Source organism: Diorhabda sublineata, chromosome X (genome assembly GCF_026230105.1).
Source record: "Diorhabda sublineata isolate icDioSubl1.1 chromosome X, icDioSubl1.1, whole genome shotgun sequence".
NCBI classification, from domain to species: domain Eukaryota; kingdom Metazoa; phylum Arthropoda; class Insecta; order Coleoptera; family Chrysomelidae; genus Diorhabda; species Diorhabda sublineata.
Window position 1 is genome coordinate 8086196 of NC_079485.1, and position 20509 is coordinate 8106704.

The 20509-nt window shown below is 28.4% G+C and overlaps 1 protein-coding gene across 3 annotated transcripts in view; it reads left to right on the top strand.

Annotated features, from left to right (window-relative positions):
- Positions 1–18240, top strand: part of LOC130451178 (guanine nucleotide exchange factor DBS-like) — a 67542-nt gene extending 49302 nt beyond the window's left edge. The window contains exons 3-14 of one of the 3 annotated variants that reach the window (XM_056790011.1): positions 2–230; positions 859–949; positions 2345–3286; positions 3369–3578; positions 4097–4285; positions 9352–9507; positions 9671–9856; positions 10896–11250; positions 11437–11611; positions 12023–12212; positions 16050–16176; positions 16500–18240. In XM_056790011.1, the coding sequence (XP_056645989.1) occupies positions 2–230; positions 859–949; positions 2345–3286; positions 3369–3578; positions 4097–4285; positions 9352–9507; positions 9671–9856; positions 10896–11250; positions 11437–11611; positions 12023–12212; positions 16050–16176; positions 16500–16603 (2954 nt within the window). In that variant the 3' untranslated portion in view covers positions 16604–18240. Of the gene's footprint in view, position 1; positions 231–858; positions 950–2344; positions 3287–3368; positions 3579–4096; positions 4286–9351; positions 9508–9670; positions 9857–10895; positions 11612–12022; positions 12213–13926; positions 14059–16049; positions 16181–16499 lie in introns of those variants that run through there. The other 2 variants (XM_056790010.1, XM_056790009.1) reach the window with 2 other exon arrangements.
- Positions 18241–20509: the final 2269 nt, after the last annotated feature.

Genomic DNA, 20509 nt, shown 5'->3' on the forward strand with positions numbered 1-20509 from the left:
GGAAACTCTACAAATGATTACGAAGAATTCGAAATGCAAAATTCAGTCAATTCTGAAAACCTTAATGTTAATGATGTGTTAGAATTGTTACAACAACAATATGCCATTATTTCTGGTGGAAAATCAAAAGAAGGTTGTCCCATCATTACATTTCCAGATAACAACAATTTTGAAACTTTGTCTGATATAGAATACCAGCGTTTGATGATGTATTTAACATCAGTGCCTTCGTAAGTTTTTTTCAATATTATATAAAATACGATTATTATTTTCCTTAACTAGGTATTCTGTCAATGGTGAAAATTGTAAACCACATATCGTTATTTTATTATTACATTATTATTACATATTATTTTATAAGTTCTTATTTAAAATATAATAATATTTTGAAACATGCTTTAGTTATATAACAAACAAAAGAAAAGCTTTATTGACTCGAAAAATATTGTTAAAAATCTTCATTTTAAAATCTTTTGTAATATGTTTTGAAAAGTAATGATATTGTATCTACAACTTATAAATTAAGTAATGTATTTTCGAATTGATGCTACGTATCTGTGGATAATTTTTTGTATAGATAAATTCACAAACTTTCATAAAATATCCACCTCACAAAAAATGGACATAGTTACTTACAAAATAGCCTCGTGAATTCTCCATAGAAAAAGTTGTAAGTTTTTGATAAATTTATTTTAAAAAGCGCAATTTAAAATAAGAAGAAAAGTACACTGAGAATAATGAAGCGTAGGATTTAAATTCAAAAGTGAAACCTCCAATACATATAATAGGTTAGATAATTACATATTTTCTTTTAAATGTTTAGTTCTAAAATGTTATTCAAATTTCACGATGTTTCAGCCTCCACGATGCTGATCTGGGCTTCCATTTAATTATAGATAGAAGGAATGACAAATGGAATTCTGTTAAAACCGTTCTTTTAAAAATATCTGTAAGTTGGCTACATTCATTCGTCACAGCAAATTGTTGACTTAAGGGCTTTTCGGAAACTGATTCTTGGATCAGGTAGATCAGCTGATTGTGTATCCCAACCCAGAATGAGAATTTTTATGAAAGTTTCCGAACGTCTTTTTCTGTTTTCTTTGCAAATTTCAAATGTAAAACAAGCTACAAAAACCTTCCATTTTTAATAAATTTCTTTCGTGCTTATATTTATAACTTTTTATATTTATAGTTTTTCTTCGATCGAAAAGTCAAAAAATATAAACACCGCAAGTCTCAGTAATCTATCAATTAACCATAAATTATCATATCACAAGAATAAATCAATTTTAATGTCAAAAAAAAAACAAAAACAATCAACTTGTAAGCTGACTTCATTTTCCTACGATATACTAGACTAGAATGGATCCCTTTATGCGTTAATTCATAGTTTCTGATAAGCCCTAGTATTTCAAAATATTTTGCAGACGTTTTTCTACCATTTTAAGTACAAATGAAATGTAAGAATACTGCAGTTTATTTATTATTGCAATAATAATCCTTTCCAGCACCAATACTAAAGCATTTTTATAATTTCAAACTTTCCTATAAATGTTAGAGATATTTTAATGCTTCTTATTTCATCTGTTCATTGTATTTAATATAGTTGAAAGTGTACTGGAAAAGTATAATATATAAAAATATTTTTGTTAATTATTGAAACTACTGTACTATTTAGATGGGTGCCCTACAACTCGTGACGATCCGTTGAGAAACGCCAACTCGGAAGGGGGATGAGGATATTTCAGGAAAACGAAAGGGTAGTCCGAGTATATAATACAACTCGTGACGAAATCTTACCTGGAATTTAGTACCTAATACATTTTGTAAAGTTGGAAAATCTAAAAATTAAAACCTAGAATTTCTAAATCCTAATCTAAATATACAATAGAGAAAAGAATTTTTAAAATTTTCAGAAGCCGTAATTTGTAAACTTCCATATAACACATAACACATAACATTCCATATAATAATGTACTTGCAATTGGTCAGGTTAGGTTAGTCAAATAAACTATCAGAAAATGAATAGGTACAAGATGTAATGTTTTTTTATTTATTTAGAATGTAAAATATATCCTAAAATACACTGTAAATATATATTTTATTTTCGTTTTTCATTTCATAATTAAAATACGGAGCTGCATAATCTTTCGTTACGAGTTGTCTAATCTTCATGACAACCACAATCACGAGTTGGCACATTGTAACAGATTTAAAAATTTTATGGCAGGTATTGAAACTAAGAGTTAATACACACCCATTTAGATAATTTTAAAAAGAAAAAAGTGAATGAGAGGGTTAAATAACTCATCGCCCTGATTGTTGACCAAAATTATTTTTTCAGGTGTATTTTCCAGGCCTCATACATGTTGTTTATGTTTTGAGACCAGCTAGTTTTTTACAAAAAGCCTTATCAGAAGTAAGCAATAAGTTATTTAAAGACGAATTCAAATTCCGTATGATTGTTTTAAGTACTACAGAAGAATTACACAAATATATAAATAGCAGGCAATTGACTCCGGATTTGGGCGGTACTCTTAATTATAACAATGAGAATTGGATCCATCAAAGAATGGAGCTCGAAACTTTCTCCGCGGTGACACAACAAGTTTCAAATTCTTTAGACAATTTTACCAAAACAATAGAAGAGACTGAACTGCCAAATGACGTGGAAGCCACTCAAAAATTATTAGATAATCATAGTTTGATATATTCTGATTTAAAGAAAGATATTTTATCAGCAGCCAAGCATGGAGAAGATTTGTTGACTTCCATTAAAGAAAAAAATATTTATACATCATGCGAAGATGACTATTTTCCTTTATCTGATACTTGCAGCAATGTGTTTGCTATAGAACGCCTTTTAGTTCAATTAGAGGAAACAGAAAGAACGTTTGACGAATTTTGGCAAGGTCATTTTGTAAGGCTGAGAAATTGTTTAGAATTAAGGAGATTTGAACAAGATTTTAGGGAGTTGCAGATAAATTTCGAAACTAATTTAAAAATAGTTGGAGACATGGTTGAAAATGGAGATAGTACTGAAAAAGTTGATAAGTTGCTAAAACAAGCCAAATCATTTAATAAATTGTGTAGTGATGACATCGATAGAGCCGAAGAAGTTATTCAGTCTGGGTATCATTTAATTGCTATCAATTCGTGTCCTATAGAATGTGTCAAACCCAAATGTACTGAATTAAGCAGGGTTAGAAATTTGTTAATTGAAAGGCTGTCGAAACGAATTGATAATTTAGTTTTAACAAAACTTTTCATTGAGAGAGTTGAGAACGTAAGTAAAACAATTTAAATTTTCATTTTAGAAACTTTTTAGAAAATTTTCACTACAATAAGCAGTATTTAATTGTTATTAGGCAAATAAGTGGTGTGCGAATGGTGTAGAACTTTTAGCGACTCAAAAAATCGAACAATGTGCAAGCTCAGTCGAATTAGCAGAAAAATATTTGAAAGAAATAAAAGAGTTTTTGGCATCATCTAAGGAATTCACGTCAAACTCACCTAAGGATTTTAAAGATATATTTCAAGAATCCACAACGTCTGAAACGAGAGCGTTAATATCACAGGTAAGTGGACTTTTTAGTCTCGTTATAATTTAAGAGTTATGTCATAGGTAAGATCACATTAACTACTATACCAAAACTTTACCTTAAGTATAAATCCATTTTTATATTACATTCAATCAAAAACGCAACATAAATATCAAATACTTTGTAATATGTACTTACATAGGAAAAATAGTATATTTGCTCGTTAGAGCCATCAATATAAGAAAACATAAAATGAAAAAGCCATTGATTATAAACAAGTCTAAATAATTTAAGCAAGTTTTTTTTGTTCATTTGTAATCCATGATTTCATAGATTTTTTTCTTATCTATTGACATTGTACGATAAAGGTTGAATTAAATTCGAAATATGAAATAGATTCTTGTTGTTCCTGTATTCCCAAAAACTTTTTGGAACTAATTAGGTTATACTCCGCTTATCACCAAATAATAATATAATTATTGATATGAGCAAATTTTTATTATTTCTGTGACATATCATATGGATTTATATTTCACAATGTAATTTGTTTTAAGATTGTACAAAGGATAGAAGACGTTACTATGATGTGCAATAAAAGAGTTGTTACTTTGAATAAGTTAGCTGTAAGACCTCAAAGGCCTGTGCAAACTGTGAATCCAGAGCCAATGGTTCCCCGTCAACCAGGAGCACCCGCTCCACATCATTACAGAGCCGTTTTGAAAAAAGCTTTCACTATGCCAAAAGTAAGTTTCTTTTAATGTTGTAAAACCGAATTTAGTGCCGTCATGTTGATTAATGATGATCTAATAATTTAAGGTAGCTGTTGAAACTTTTATAATGTCTCAAACTACATCAATTACCATGTTTCAATATAAAAATCTATTTAATATTTGCGTACACTATGAATTTGCTACATTTATTTTTAAATTACCTAGTAGAAACGCAATAAAACTATATTAGTAATTGCAAATTTAATCCGTCAGCACAAAATTTGTTTATAATTTTTAATGATGACATTAACCTTTTCCCATTGCATCTATAAGATTTCAACTTACCGTTTTACTTAATTTATATATGAAAAAATGTTTTTGTTGTTTTTCTAAGTCTATTAATTTAAAAACTTGCCAAAATATCGGAAAATTTTTACAGCAGTGGAGCAGTTGTAATTTACAAAAAAATCCAAAGTATATTTAAAAAATACATTTATTTTTGTTATTTAAGGTTTGTGTTAAAATCACTTTAACATTTTGAGTGAATTGATATTTATATTTATGGCGTCTTCGGACTGAGTATGACCGAAGATCTTGGGATGAGCCTTAAATGCGCCATTCTAAAACAGTAGTACATAGTACGGTCCAAATCGCTAAGAGTGGTAGTTTAGATGTAGCATAGATAATATATTGTAAGCAAGGGAAGCCGATTGCGCTGATTGCCGCCCATTCTCAATATTTTGCATATATTATTAATTATCCTGCTAGTCTGGACCGTTCTGGGAACGTTTATTGGAAGCGTCTGAATGTTATTTTCTGTGCAATCTCCGGCTATGCACGATTATTATAATAGTACTTGCTCTCAACCAAGTATCGAAAAGACATGGAATATTCCACATAAAATATGACTGATACTTCGAATGAGAAGTTTTATTAATTTTTCCAAATTTTCGTATTCATGTCATTTGAACAAAAATTCCAACATTTGAAATGTAACTGTTTGTTTTTTCTTTTACCGATAAAAACAAATGGTTGCAAATTTTTATGGCGTTTTTAATTTCTTATATAATGACTATAAACTATCTGTTCACTCTAATAAGGTGCCAACTAAAATAAAACTTTGCTAGTTAATATAATTGAATTGATTCGCATCGTAATTCCAAGTCTCCAAAAAACGTGATTCATTTTGATGGATGATCCAATTTGAAACCCAGTTATGTCGAATTTGAGAAAATATATTCAATATATATACCTAATCGCTTCAGTATTATGCAGATTTAATATATTCTAATAGTGTATCTCGTGACAAAATCAACAGTATTTCAAAAAATTATGCATATTTATATCATGGTTTCTGTGATCGATTTTCTATTTTCTGGTATGTAAACTGGAATTATCTTATTTTTCAACGTAAAATAACGTCTATAAAGTGCAGTACGTAATTCAACAAGTGTGAATTAGATTCGGATTTAAATATTTTATCATTTAAATTTTTGTAATTCCACTCACATGTTCTATACTTCGAGAAAAAACTATATAGTAAAATGATTGATTAATTTGTAATAGAATACGTTTCAAAAATCAATGCAGTAGTTTTCTTTTTATGGTTTCTATAAATTCTCGTATCATAATGTCTCTAATAGTTTTGCATTACTTTATTACTTTATTATTACTTTTCAGTTTCATGACTGCGAATTTTCTAATAATCACTGTTTTTAAAATATCTTAAAAATGAACAGTAGTGTTTTCAACTCAATAGATTATTTCTGAGTAGTTATTTGTACGTACAATTATGCCACAATCTTATAAAATCCAAGAAACACTTTAGTGATTTTGTGGTCTGGGATTACGTTTTTATTTCCAGTAATAGGTGTCTTTTAAATAGTTTGTTTTAGAAAAGTTTTTAAAATAAAGAAGTAAGGGATAAGGTTTTGATATTAATACCAAGGTCATTTCTTAAATATTTATTTAAACTTCTTTTTAATATAGGCTAATGCTTTGTGCAGTAAATTGTGTAGTTTCCTGTCTAATTAATTAATATCCTGATTAAGATATACTAGATATATTTAAAAAATGCAGCGTTCATGAACTAATTTCGAAATAAAAAAAAAATAAAACGTAGACAATTTTGTAAGCTATTAACCTATGTGAATACAATAATCAGTTTTAAACTAATACTGTTCCGTTTCTAGTCTTGTTAAATAACAATTTTAGGGAAATAAATAATCATTTATTCTGATCGGCATTACTTTAGATGAGTGGTGTGTTAATCTAGTGAAAATGATAGTGAAACTACAACTGCTCATGGTATTATTTTTTAATTGAATGATAATTTAAATAACAAATATAGTAGATCTAAAGAAAAATTATATTTAGAAAAACAGCTGTTGACTCAACATGTTGTAGTCCATTCATTTTGTTTAAAAAAACGCCAGCAATAATTGTTTTAAACGAAGTGCGTAAACAATTATTTAATGTCAAAAATTTGCTTTTCTCGAGAAATTTTTGAAATAATTGAACTGGTTATAGAAGAAAATATGAAGCGCCTCAATAAAGTAACGTATGACTTCACTATTTAGTTAAATAAACAATAATATTTAAATTTTTCGGAATATTTTGATTCACTGCTTTTCTTTTAAATTATAATGTAATATACAGAGTGACCTACATTGGCTATCATGTTTTCAAATGGAACATCCCATTTTTTAATTTCCGGATTTCCCTTTATGAGCTAATTCCAAAAATGAATAACTCGTTGCTTCAAATTGATACAAAATTGGGCAAAATACAAAATATCAATCCACCTACAAAATAAAAATGTGAAGGTAATAAACACTAAATGAAATAACATTGTTTACAACTACTTTCATAAATTATTGGAAAACATCCCGTACAATTTTTAACATTAACAAGTCCTTAAATGCATCAAAAACATTAAAGTACTTCAAGAAGGTACGATTACGTATAAATTATCTAAGCAATATATCATATAACTTTTTGTTTATAAAATGCATTTAACAGAACGTTGGGGGATTGAAATATTGAGGATAATTGGTATTGGCAATAAGATGCGGATTCAATAATAGGTTCCATGAAATGCATGCAGCTCGTGAACCTTTTTCACAATCTACGGTAAACTGAATAGAGCAAAAGTACAGAGAATTAAAAGTGAGAGGATTATGTAGGGATTTGGGCATGGGAAAGTCTTCAATGTCGAACATATTCATACAGGTAAAATACCATATCCGTGAAATACAACTTATCAATGAATTGATTGAGGACGACTTTGACCGGAGATCTGAATTCTGCTAGTATAGAACTAAAGTACCAATTTCATTGCTAACCAAATTATGCAAATGCCGCCTTGCTACACGATGTTACGGAAAGATGTAATGCCTTGTTCTGTCAATGTCCAGCGGTTAATGGACAACAATTTGAACATATATTATAAATTTTATTTGAGTCATTCACATAATTCCGTTTAAATTGTAACGTAATAACTTTCCATAAAATTTATTATTGTCCACTGTCTGTACCAATTGGAAACAATGTGATGACGTAGTCACACAAAAGTGATTCACACTGTATATTAATTTATAATTTGAAAAAACAGTGAATTGGAAACAAAAATCGACTTGCTTCGGAAATTTATAATATCATTGTTTATATAGCTAATAATGAATTTATGGGTTACTTTATGGACGCACTGTATAATCCAAATTCACCAACGTCGTCATAAACAGTATTTAAGAATATTACATGCATCTAAAATCGTCAGTGTTGTCATTATTTTATAAATTTGTTGATTATTGATATCGAAAAGAGAGAATAAATCTGTAATACGGTGAGTATTACCTAGAACCTAGATATTCACCTCATTATGGATTACATTTTGATTTTGTGTCATCACATGTCATATATTAGTATCCGCCCTTTTAACATTTTCTTTTTAATTTGTTATTTTTTAAAAGTTTCGTCTGATCTTCTATATTATGTACATAATATTGAGTAGAACGTAACATTTAATTATACACACTAAAGTAACGAACTATTAAAGAAAGATGAGAAGAATTATTAAACACACGAAAAAAAAAATTGGAAAAAAATGTACTAAAATCGCAAATATTTTGTCCAAAAGAAGCCATACCGATTTGTCATTATTATCAATTTCTGTGCATTTGGTTTATGTAGTTCAGTTTTCAGTATCAGTTCATATTAACGACTAAAATAATTTATTAAGGGCTTTTTTGTTCATTGTATTTGAATAATAATGTCACGACTTAATAACGATGAATTGGACATTTTTCCAACATTTCATTTTGTTTTTAATCCATAAAATGACTTTGGAATATTCGTGAAATATTTATACATATTAGTAATAGGAAAGTGTTGCTTAAATTCCAAAAAATCTACAATATTGAATACTTGACATAACGATTCACTTTATTGATCACGGATTGAAAAATGTATGTTGTTGCATTTCGATATCTCTTGTTATTCAGTTTGTGTCCAGGATGGCGGCAAGAGTTAAATTGTCATTTAAAAAATGGTGCTTAACACGAGGGGTTAGCGTAAGTTATGAATTTGTTAGTGAATTTAATAATTAATTACTTTGATGCCAAACGAACTTTACTTATTATGTCAAGTTCATTAATTTGATACAAGATTCATTAAATCATTTTAAATCTCAAATCAGTTATTCGAACGATTGAATTTTCAAATTAATTATCAATCAACTCTCAATAATATCTCGAAAGTTTGTTGGTGAGTGATTCTTTCTCCAGCTTTCCACCAACTTATTCACAACGTATCTTTAGTTTTATCCTATTTTTTAATTATTACATCCAACACGAAAATTAGAAAAATTTTATGCACACTATGAATTCCATGCATTGGAAACAATTGTTGAATAGAAACCTAGAATCATTTTTTCCGCAAATTGGATAACAACAAAAATAATTATCATTTCGGCGCTAATGCTTTGAACGTTAGTACAATTGCATCGAGGTGTAGTAAAGCGCTAGTTTGGATAAAAATCGGGAAAAAATTACTAATAGATTATAATGTATTGATATAATTCTTTATATTTTTTTTTTTAGATGAGCAGTCCTGAAAGTGTAGTCGAGACCAGTACATTTACAGACAATTCACCAACAAATTCCGACGAGATTAATAAATTCAAAACCAAACATGTTTTAAATGAACTGTTTGAAACGGAAAAAATGTATGTGCATGAACTTAGCACGATAATTAAGGTAAATAGAAAAAATTTCAATTTTCAGGTACTATTAGATACTAGAAATTTTTCTTACACTAAGATTATGATCCACTTTTGTTGCTTCAGATTATTTGATATTATTCTTTTTTTACACAAAAGAGACAAGCTGTAAATAATATTGAATATGACTGCATTTTTAGGGTTATAAAGATACTGCTCAATTCGCGGATATGCAACCACTATTGCCTCCCGATGCTCAAGATAAGCTTAAAATTATTTTTGGAAATCTAGACGAAATTCTCAAATTTCATTCAGAACAGTTTCTAAAAGACTTGGAAAATTGCATCACCTCAAGAGAACTTGTAGCATTGTGCTTTTTACAAAGGGTATGTTGACTATGAAAAAATTAGTGACCAAGATAGTTTTTATCTTAATTTCAACGTTTTATTATCTCGATAATATAGTAGATATTCTAAATGCTTTTTCCAAAACATTTTTTATATTTCTCAGTGTAGTAAAATATCCTACATAACACTTAACAAATATATTGAATGCAAACTATGTTTAAAACAGATAATGTAATCTATAAATTCAAAAAATTCACATGCATTCAAATTCTTTGTGTACACAAACTTTTTATGGATTCGTTCGTTAAAAAATAACATTTGAATAATATAAATACTTATGCCAAATTTTCGGATTTCAATCAATATAAGCAATTGAATAAAAACAGAAATTACTAGAATTAAATAGAAGTAGTCAAATTTGACGTTATTCTTGTCACGTTCTGCAGTACTTTATGAATTTCAAATATAAATTTGAAAAAAAAACTAAGAATCTACTTTTCTTACATCTAAAATTTTTATACTATACTATCAAGTCAAATAGATTTTACCAACTACCCCTTATTGTGACTTCAGGTTAATATTTATAGGGGCTCTATGCGACCAAAAAATATCCTCGTCGATTTTTTAAAAATAGAAGAGAATATTGTTACTGTCTGATATCTCGAAATTTTTTAAATCTATAACGTTTTTGCTCAGCATTTGCTTAAGGTAAACAACAATCAATATTTTTCAGCTGTATATTAAATTGGCGATTTGTTTGAACAGAAATTTCAATACTTTTTTCATATTTTTGAGAAACAAAAAGAGATATTTTGGTTATACAATTTTCTACCTAGTCCATTTGAAAACGAGACATAAAACCGAAATCAATTATTAAAATACATATTTCATTATTTCATGAAGAATATGTCTATTAAATTTATTAACGTTCTAGTTATCTGCAAATTGTAAAAAATTTCGAGAATAAAAAAAATGGTAGTTCTTTCAAAAATTTCTTCAAAAATATTCAAATTTGTTTTTTATTTGAAATATCTGTTAAGTAATGGATTATATTTCATATTATTTTTGTACTTTTTAGAGAGAAATGTTTTCTCAGCTATACAGTTTTTACTGCTTGAATATTTCGAAGTCTGAACAAGTAAGAGAAAGTTCTCCTGATCTACTTCCATTTTTTCAAGCTTGCCAAGAACAATTAGGCCATAAATTACCTCTAGCAGCATATTTATTGAAACCTGTGCAACGTATAACTAAATACCAATTACTTTTAAAAGACCTTCTAAAATATTCCAACGAAGATAATAACTGTATTGAGCTTCAACAAGCTCTAGATTGTATGCTCTGTGTACTGAAAGGAGTAAATGACAGTATGCATCAAATATCTATAACAGGTTTTTCTTTAGATCTATCACAGCAAGGAGAATTGTTACTGCAAGGTTCGTTTTCAGTATGGATTGAAAATAAGAGACTTAGACTTAAACCGATGCAAAGACACTTATTTCTTTATCAAAAAGCTTTACTGTTTTGTAAACCAATTTCGAAAGCTGTGCATAATAATGCTACTTACCAATTTAAACATTATTTACAAATGTCTAAAATTGGATTGACTGAGTCTGTTAAAGGTGATACTAAGAAATTTGAGGTATGGTTACAAGGAAGACAAGAAGTATATACCATTCAAGCTCCAAATTTAGAAGTAAAACAATCTTGGGTTAATGAGATTAAAAAGGTGTTATTCAATCAACTAGAAGAGATTAAAGGAGAAAAGATAAGACAATATGCAGCTCTTGTCCATAAGTGAGTTTGAATCAGTTTATATTTATTCTTTTCTGTTCCATTAAACAGTTTCTAATCTTTTTATTATCTGGTTTGAGTTTGCTATATTCAATTCTGTTAGAAATATATTCCAGCTTCCTTCCTATAGATGTAATCATAATATTATTTTTGGCCTTTTGCTTTTCTTTTTTGTTTACTATATTGCACATATCTTTATCATATTTTTCTTGAAGTTTTATCAATTCTGGTAGTTTTTTTATTGCATTTCGATTTCTTATTGGACAAATTATTTTTTATATTATTTACTTTTGTTAATGTTTGCTCTTCTATTTGCCCATTATATGATGCTATAGCATGTTATGAGTTACCTTCCGAAAAAATTATTGGGCTCTTCCATCAAAGTATAAAATTATTTTTTCATCTACGTTTCAGGCCCCTTACGCAAACGACTTCGTGGGAAAAGCAGAAGAATACTGCTGCTGTTGCACCTATGTTAAATCATCAAAGAGCAATGAGCTGTGATTCTGATCATCCAACACATATGGAAGAAATGACAAATGAAATTGATAGTAACTGGTCATCGGATTACAGTAATAGTGATGATGAAGATAACAATTCCACAGTATGTATAAATAATAAAATATTTATAAATAATTCACTGTATTCAAAATAAATATTTCTATATGTATATATAAAAATGATACAAAACATAAATAAAACTGAAACCACAACAGAATTATAGGTCAGAATAGGGTGCAATCCACTAGATGAGCATTGTAACGAATGTTACTGATCTAGTAAATATTTTATTAGTACGCAGTAAAGAACATAAAATGTCTCACATATTACAGTTTCAACTACAGAAGTATTCTTCTCATGAAAGACGAGTAACATAATAGTGTAACTGTAACTAAGGAAACTAATGCCCTTATAGATAGGAAAATTATTTTGTTTCTTGAGTTAATGACACCGGAATCTCCAATAAACCAGATGTCTGGTATATGAAGAAATGGCTATGTGACAATATTTTGTAAGCCTCTGTTAATGTTAATTATATATAAAATCCAATTTTCAGGCATATAGTTTTTATTTGATTGATCGGGTCTAACATAATAATTCATACATTGCTGTCGACTTTTGGATTGCCCACGGTTCTCACTATTGAAAGAATTCACATTCGCTTTATTGTAAACATATGATGATTTATACCAATTATGCTGTATGCCCAGTGCTTTACTCTAGTATATTGAATATTGTTTCCTTTATATTTTAAATATCAGAGAAAAAACTTTTCCCATCTAAGAATTTAAAAAAAAGAGTAAAATCAACTGTACTGTTATAGCACAATAGTAACAAATTTCTAAAAATTGAACTGTCAGATTATTTATGAATATTGTAGCACAATTAGAAAACCCTAAATCATGGATTGAATACTGATAATGATTTTTGATTTCTTCTTTAATAAGATTAATACTCCAACAATTTTCAGTTGAGAGTGACTTATTGCTTGTCACGGAAAGAAGCTTTATTGTATAATGAGGTGTAATTTCAATAATTCTACAATCAATAAGCTTTTTCGTGAGATAGGCAATGAATTTTACTCTTGAATAAAAATTTATAAATCTGGTAACATTTGATTCTATAAGATGATTTTTGCCCCTTTCCATTTTGTTGACGATTAATTTTCACAAAATAATTTTTATGAAAACAGAAAAAACTGGAAATTTTATGTTATTCTTGGTAAATTTTGCATTATTTCTATCACAAATAAAGAAATGTCGATTGTAAGAGAATTGTTTTTTTGTAATTATATTATAAAAAATGTACATCAGAGTGAAAAGTAATGTAAATACCACAAAATTAGCTTGATTATTTAATTTCTAGTCCCTGCATGTATTTAAGTTATGCAAAAGTGCATTGGCTTTTTAGCATTTTGTTTAAAAATTGGGAGATTTTTAATTTTGAGTAACATTTGGTAGCTTATCTAGTGAATTATTTGATTTTTGTGAAACTATGCACACTAGAACAGAATACAAAAAGTCCCACTGATGTACCACCATAAAAATCCTCGAAATTAGTATTATGGTACTTTTCCTCAAACTCAAAATATCAGGCTTCTGAATCTATTCTTCTTCTATAGAAAATTATATACCTACCTATATACACCTACAATATAACTAGTTGCAAAAGTTGATTTAAATAGTTGAAAGGTTATTTGGGCTTTTACACAGGCCATTCAAGCAGCATGTTGATCATATTATAAAAACAATATTTTGTATTCTGTTCAATCTATATTTGTATTGTATTTTGTGTCCATTTTTATATATTTATTGCAGTCTAGGGATATGGTGAAGGGTCATAGTTCACTAGTCGATCGCGTCGTTCAGTATTTCATTGGCAGTACAACCAATTCTACTACATTTTATGTTAAACATTTCTAATTATCTCCTCTTCTTTAATTTATTCTAGTAAGTTGAATTTGTTGTTTTGTTTTGTTGTATTTTTACCACGTTTCATCACCGTACTTTAGTAAAATTTCTTTTTTACTCGTTATGAAACTATGGTAAATGAGCTTTAGTAGCAATCGAGAAACATGTTTAACTGATATAATGAATAGTTGGTTTACGATGTAGACATAATAACAAATTTTCCAGATTTTCAAATCTCTTAATTATGTCCAATACCTAAAACATAAAGGCCTATGTATACACAGACATACTGATGAATGTCAGTCGAGTAACATGAATATAATATAAAAATATGATGACATGGCATATTGACATATGGCATATTGAACCTAGCCTAATTTTTTTGGAATAGATTTACCATCATATTCTATTTATATTTTCATTTTGTGAAACATGGCGAATTCCTTTATTATTATACGCGTTGAACTTATGGATGAAATATGTCTTATTATACAACTGAAATGTATATAGTATAGTATAAAATTGGTGATAACTCTCAAATAGAATTTTCAATAGATATAGGCAATGATGGTGGAAATTGGAACATATTTGTAACTATATCAATTTTTATACAAGAAAGATGAATAATCCAATGAGTACCCAAAGAGAAATCTAATTTTGCAATAAACATGTTTTTCGGTCTTATAAGCAATGCTTTACTCTAACCACTATGCTTTGTAGCGCTTTCCTCTTTATGGATCTTTTCTATGCTGATGAACATTAATATCCATTTTTACTAACAAGAAGAATTAAATAACCTTATTAACTTTTTCCATTAAAAGCTTAATATCAACTAATATAGTATTTAATTGCTTAGAAAATTAGTATATATTTATTTCTTTTAATGTCTAATTTTTTCTCTCAAAGGAATTTTTAATAATTGATATTTACAGTTTTTGCACATTCATTATATCATAATAAAGTTAGTTACAATTTTTTAGAAAAAAATAACAGTATGTATATTGTATCAACATGTGTAGAGAATGTGGAAAAATACAAGATATGCGAATTCTTAATTTTTTGTTTTTGAAGACACGCATTGACATATTCTCACTATACTGGAGTACTCAGGGTGTTTCAAAACGTTCGCATGCGAGTTATATCACTGCATTAAGCGAAAAAAATCGATCAAAAATCACCAATCACATGTCTATAACGCATAGATTAATCGCAAATTAACAATAAGGTTTAACCAATTAAAGCTTGTGGAACGTTTAAGTTCCTCCCTATCGAGCGGTCGAGAGAGCCATAAAAGTATTTAGCTGCTGCCGCTTTTTTGAATTTACTTTTGTTTCTTCAACGTACTGGAAGATTTTCCAGCGCATAGTATTATCGATCGTTGAATTTTTTAGCGTTTTTAGAGGGTAAAATGCTTCTTATTTATTTTAATTGCGATCGATAATAATATGCGTCGGAAAACCTTCGAGTACGTTGTAGAAACAAAAGTAAATGCAAAAATGAGGCAGCAGCTAAATACTTTTATGGCTCTCTCGACCGCTCGATAGGGAGGAACTTAAACCTTTCACAAGCTTTGATTGGCTAAACCTTATTGTTAGGTTGCGATTAATCTATATATATATATATATATATATATATATATATATATATAGAAGCGGTTTCTTATTGGGAACGTGGCAAGGAAACACCAAAGTGGGCTAACTTTAATATATTTTCAGAGCTTTCGAATACTTATGTATTCATCGTCTGGAACTGAAATTATGGTCAAATACATAAGTATAAGTATACGAAAGCTCGGAAAATATATTAAAGTCCACTTTGGTATTTCCTTGCCACGTTTCCAATAAGAGACCGCTCATAATATAGCATAATATTACGGTTTCTGAAAACAATAAATTAAGAATTTGATGTAACTGCCTTAGATCTTGATATATTAAAAAATTTCTTCATAACCCGAATCTATTTATATGCTTTTTTTGTAAATTGCTGATTTTATACCAAAAGTGATTACTGTATACCTTTGATTTTTTTAGAATGCACGTTACGTTGCCCTTGCTGACTATTGTGCGGTTGGAAACAGCGAAGTTAATATAAAAGAAGGGGATATTGTTGAGCTACTAAAAGTAGGTTGTGCAGGATGGTGGTTTGTAAGAATGATTGGTACGTAAATGTACTTGATAAAATTGACAACTTTCTAAAATTTGAAATTTTGTGTGTTACGTTCAATAAATTAACTTTATATTATATCTTGACTAAAATTATTTTAGTCAATATTTTTTGTTCTGACAAATAACATAATACTAAATATTTTATGGGTTGGATACCATCAAAAGTCATATTATGTTTATATAGATTTGCATTATTTATATAGGTACATTTCATCAGATGTTAAAAAATTTTTATTTATTCCATTGTATTTGGAACAATTATGAAATTTGGAGCATATTAATAGTTTTTTTTCCATAAATTGATATATTTTTCAGGAACTAACAATGAAGGATGGGCTCCAGCTGCTTATTTAGAGAATTCCCATTTTAAAAATAACCGTAGTAGTAGCAGTAGGAGTCAGGATAAGTTAAACTTTTAGTGTTCAGTGCTGTGCTTGGTTAAATGGTGCACTGTTTAAAAAACTTGAATTGTCCCCATGGATAATTATACAACCTTTAATAGATTTATTTGTGATAAAACCCATAATAATTTGTGAAATAAGTGTTTCATTCCTTCGTTGATGAATAATATGACATGTTTTCTATCATCTCTTAATCGCTTGTTTGGAAGTCAAGTTTGACATCTGTTAGCTCCAAACTGACGTATTTCCAATATATGTCTTCGAAGTATAGAGTCAACTTATGTACACTAATGCTTTTTATGATTCCAGATAAAATTCATCCATGTTCTCTCTTTCTCTTTCCTATTGTTATACAAGCGCATACATGACAATAAATATATTGTAAGTTTTTCCTCTAGGAATGAAACACTTGTTTTGAAAAGAATCGTCGATATTTAAAATATCTTTCAATTGCTCTAAAAGCTATGGCATATGAAAACTAAAATACAATGTAGTGTTGAATATATAAGAACTAAACTATAGCAACAAGTGGTGGACGTTTTATGGATTTTTAGCAGTCAAGTATTAAAAGTTGTAATGTTTTTTTATATCATGGTAATATTACGGGTAGATGAAGAAGGAGTCTCACATGTTTTGCTATTATTTTATGACTTCCAAGTATCTGTAGTGATTCAATGATGTACTGACAAAATAAACTTCCAATAGAAATCAGTGTCTCATTCTGATTTGAATTTTTCATTACTACGGCAATGATATCTACTAATATATTATTAATGTTCTCATTTTATTTCGAGATTAATTTGGTTTGTATATAAAAATATTTTCATGCTCTGTCATTCAGTTTGTCATGTAGTTATTTTGAAAATAATCAGAATTTAATGAATCTTTCTTGATATATCGTTTAAATTAATATCACTCCTACTACTCTTGCTTGAAGTCATTCCAGTGGCTTATGAGGATCATTTTCGAAATAATTGTGAGTAACAAATCATAATAATAGTTTTATATATAAAATTTCATCACATGTAAAGAGAAAACCGTTGATGATAACAGAATAATCGTAGGAAAGGTTGGTAGAAAACTTGAGGAGGGAACATTATTTCTATTTGTTGGTTTTCATCCTGGAAAAAATATAGTAAAAACCATTTCAAAATTAGCTAAACTATCGATGATTCAAATTTATCTTACCTTATAACATATCTTCATTTTCTAATTTTATAGAAAATATTTTGACCAAAGTTTGTTTTGAAAACTGAAATGTGTTTCTGTCAAAAAATAGAGTTATAGTAGTATATTCAAGTTCAATCATGTATAAAGGTATTTTGATATTTGAGTACAAATTAATTTTCATTGGTATATATTTCTCTAAAACATTACTTTAGCTTATTATAAATAGTTGAAAAAAATTGAACTGTATAGGGCGATAAAAGTTTTGTTTAAGAAAAGTGATGCATTTATATTAGATATTTATTTTTAGAGTTATCCAGACTGGTTATATTTTTAGTAGCATGTATTGTTGTGTTTTAATAATTTATAATTATTTTGCAGATGGATCTTACAATTTTAAATCCTATAACTTTAATTTATTTCCAAAATATGTAAAAAATATTATTTAATATAATTATGTTTGAAAAATAAAGAATATTTCTATTTTTTTTTCATCTCTCATTTCATTACCTACGCAATAATGCCAAAGGCATTTTAGAATAAAATAGAACCACTTGATAAAAATAAGGGGGAGGAAAGTTCTTGGAAAAAATACCTATCAATGCAGTAAATCTTCATAATAGTGAACTGAACAAATGTAACTTCAATAAGGGACTTCATTTAGTATGTAAAGCTTAATAATTAGTTTTAAAATGACATAAGCTGTATTGCGAGCTTTTATAGGTTGTGAATTCAATTTAGTGGATTTTTTCTGCATATCATTCATCAGAAACTATAATCCTGGGTCAGATACATCGCATATCAGCCGATTAAGCGTCCTATCCCGAAATGAAATTGTTATCAAAGATTATGATCTTCGTGTTCTGTTTTGTGCAAATTTAAAACAAGTTCCAAAAACCCTGCATTTTTATTTTTCTTCTTCAGATGCCATCTCCATTTAATGAAGGTTGGCGACAATTTCAGCATACTTATTTCGGTCCTGAGGGGTAGGAATTAAAGATGATGTGTTTATACCAATCCAATCGCGTATATTTTTTAACCATGAATGTTGTCTGCGACTAGGTCCATGTTTGCCTTCGATTTTTCCTTCCATTAATAATTTTTATTATATATTATACTACAGGTTTTCTGTATTTACAGTCTTCAGTCGATCTATTGTAATAAATAACTATATATTATGAAGTTAAGTAGGATTCTATCAATATAATATCAAATAAAAAACTGTGAAATCTTTACATAAGAAATTTCCAGGAGCTATGATCGAGTTAACCCGATCATGATCTGAATGTTCAGAAGCTGCCCCGGATCAAGTTCATTGTTATTCGAAAACTGATAGAGTTAATCGACTTCTGATGATATGATATGATCCTTTTTACCCTGGTAGACACCGAAAAGACCCTGGCAGTATAATGATTAATTTTAGATTAAATTCGCACATGTTTAGATTCCTTTTTATTTGTAGTACCTGAAAAATAATATTAAATAATTCGCACCTCCAAAAAAGCTCTCATAAAACATTATACTTTTGGCAAAAAAATGGAAGCTTTTGATTAAATCGTGGAGTACATAGCTTTTTACAATTTGTACCATTTAAAAATCCAGAAAAAATGAGTTTTTAGGGTCTCGGCTACTCAAAGGGTCGTAACTTCTGCGCATGTATGGTAGAAAATCCTGATTCTAGCAGAAAATTAATTCATTTTGAAAAAACATCACCTACGATTTGCTTTGTTTTCATTTGTACTACCTATAAATGATCATGGACTAATTTGCACCGTCAGGTAAAGTGGAGAAATATTAATGTAATGTGCGTTCTAAAAAATTATTATCCTTACAGAAAAAAAAGAGTTTGTAATGAAAAAAATGATGGCTTCATTTTCATCTGAAAATTTTTATTTGAATCCCTCGAAATGCATAGAAAAATATTATTTTTTTAGAATAGACCGAAAGGAATATTTCTATGAGTAAATTACATTTTGATCATCAAAATACAAATATAAACTAGCATGTTTTGTACAATCAAATTTTTATTAATCATAGCAAAAATGGTAACAATTAAATAAATATTTATTAGTTTTCATATGGATATATTGTAACAGATCTGATAGTGTAAAATAAAGCACAGTAATGAAGTTATACTACTCAATTTAATTGTATCATTGTCTGATAATCTAATCATAATTTTCATTTTCACCAAAACATGCTGGGGTGACAATAGAAGCCATGGTGAAATTGGTTTCCGTAGTGTTCAAACGATAGTCAGAAGATTTCACTTTAGCTGGGGTAAAGATAAAGATTAAAAAATAATAAAAAGTCAGGTACATAAGCCTGACTTGGTATTTCAACTCAATTTTACCAGCTTTTGTTTAAAATTTCCAAATAAAGTATATTCGTTAAGGATAAAAATACTAATAAAGTAAAGCACTAAAAGTCACCATTCATAGTACCCTGAGCTCCAAATCCTCCAAATACAGAGAAACGCTATAAACGTGCCAGCACGGCATTAGAAATGTTAATTAACATTGTTTCTCGTATTCCAAACACGTGTGCTGTGTTTTCACTTGTGGAGATTCAAAAAATTAATTAGTTTACTGGATTGAAAAAGTAAATTGTTTATTAACTTAATACTATTAAGGGAAATGATTTTGATTTAATTGATGCACTTGATTTTAATATAAGTAGTATTGTGTTCGTTTTATAGGTGGTAAATTTTATTTTAACAATTTTGCCCATATACAGATATTATATGTTGATTGGTTT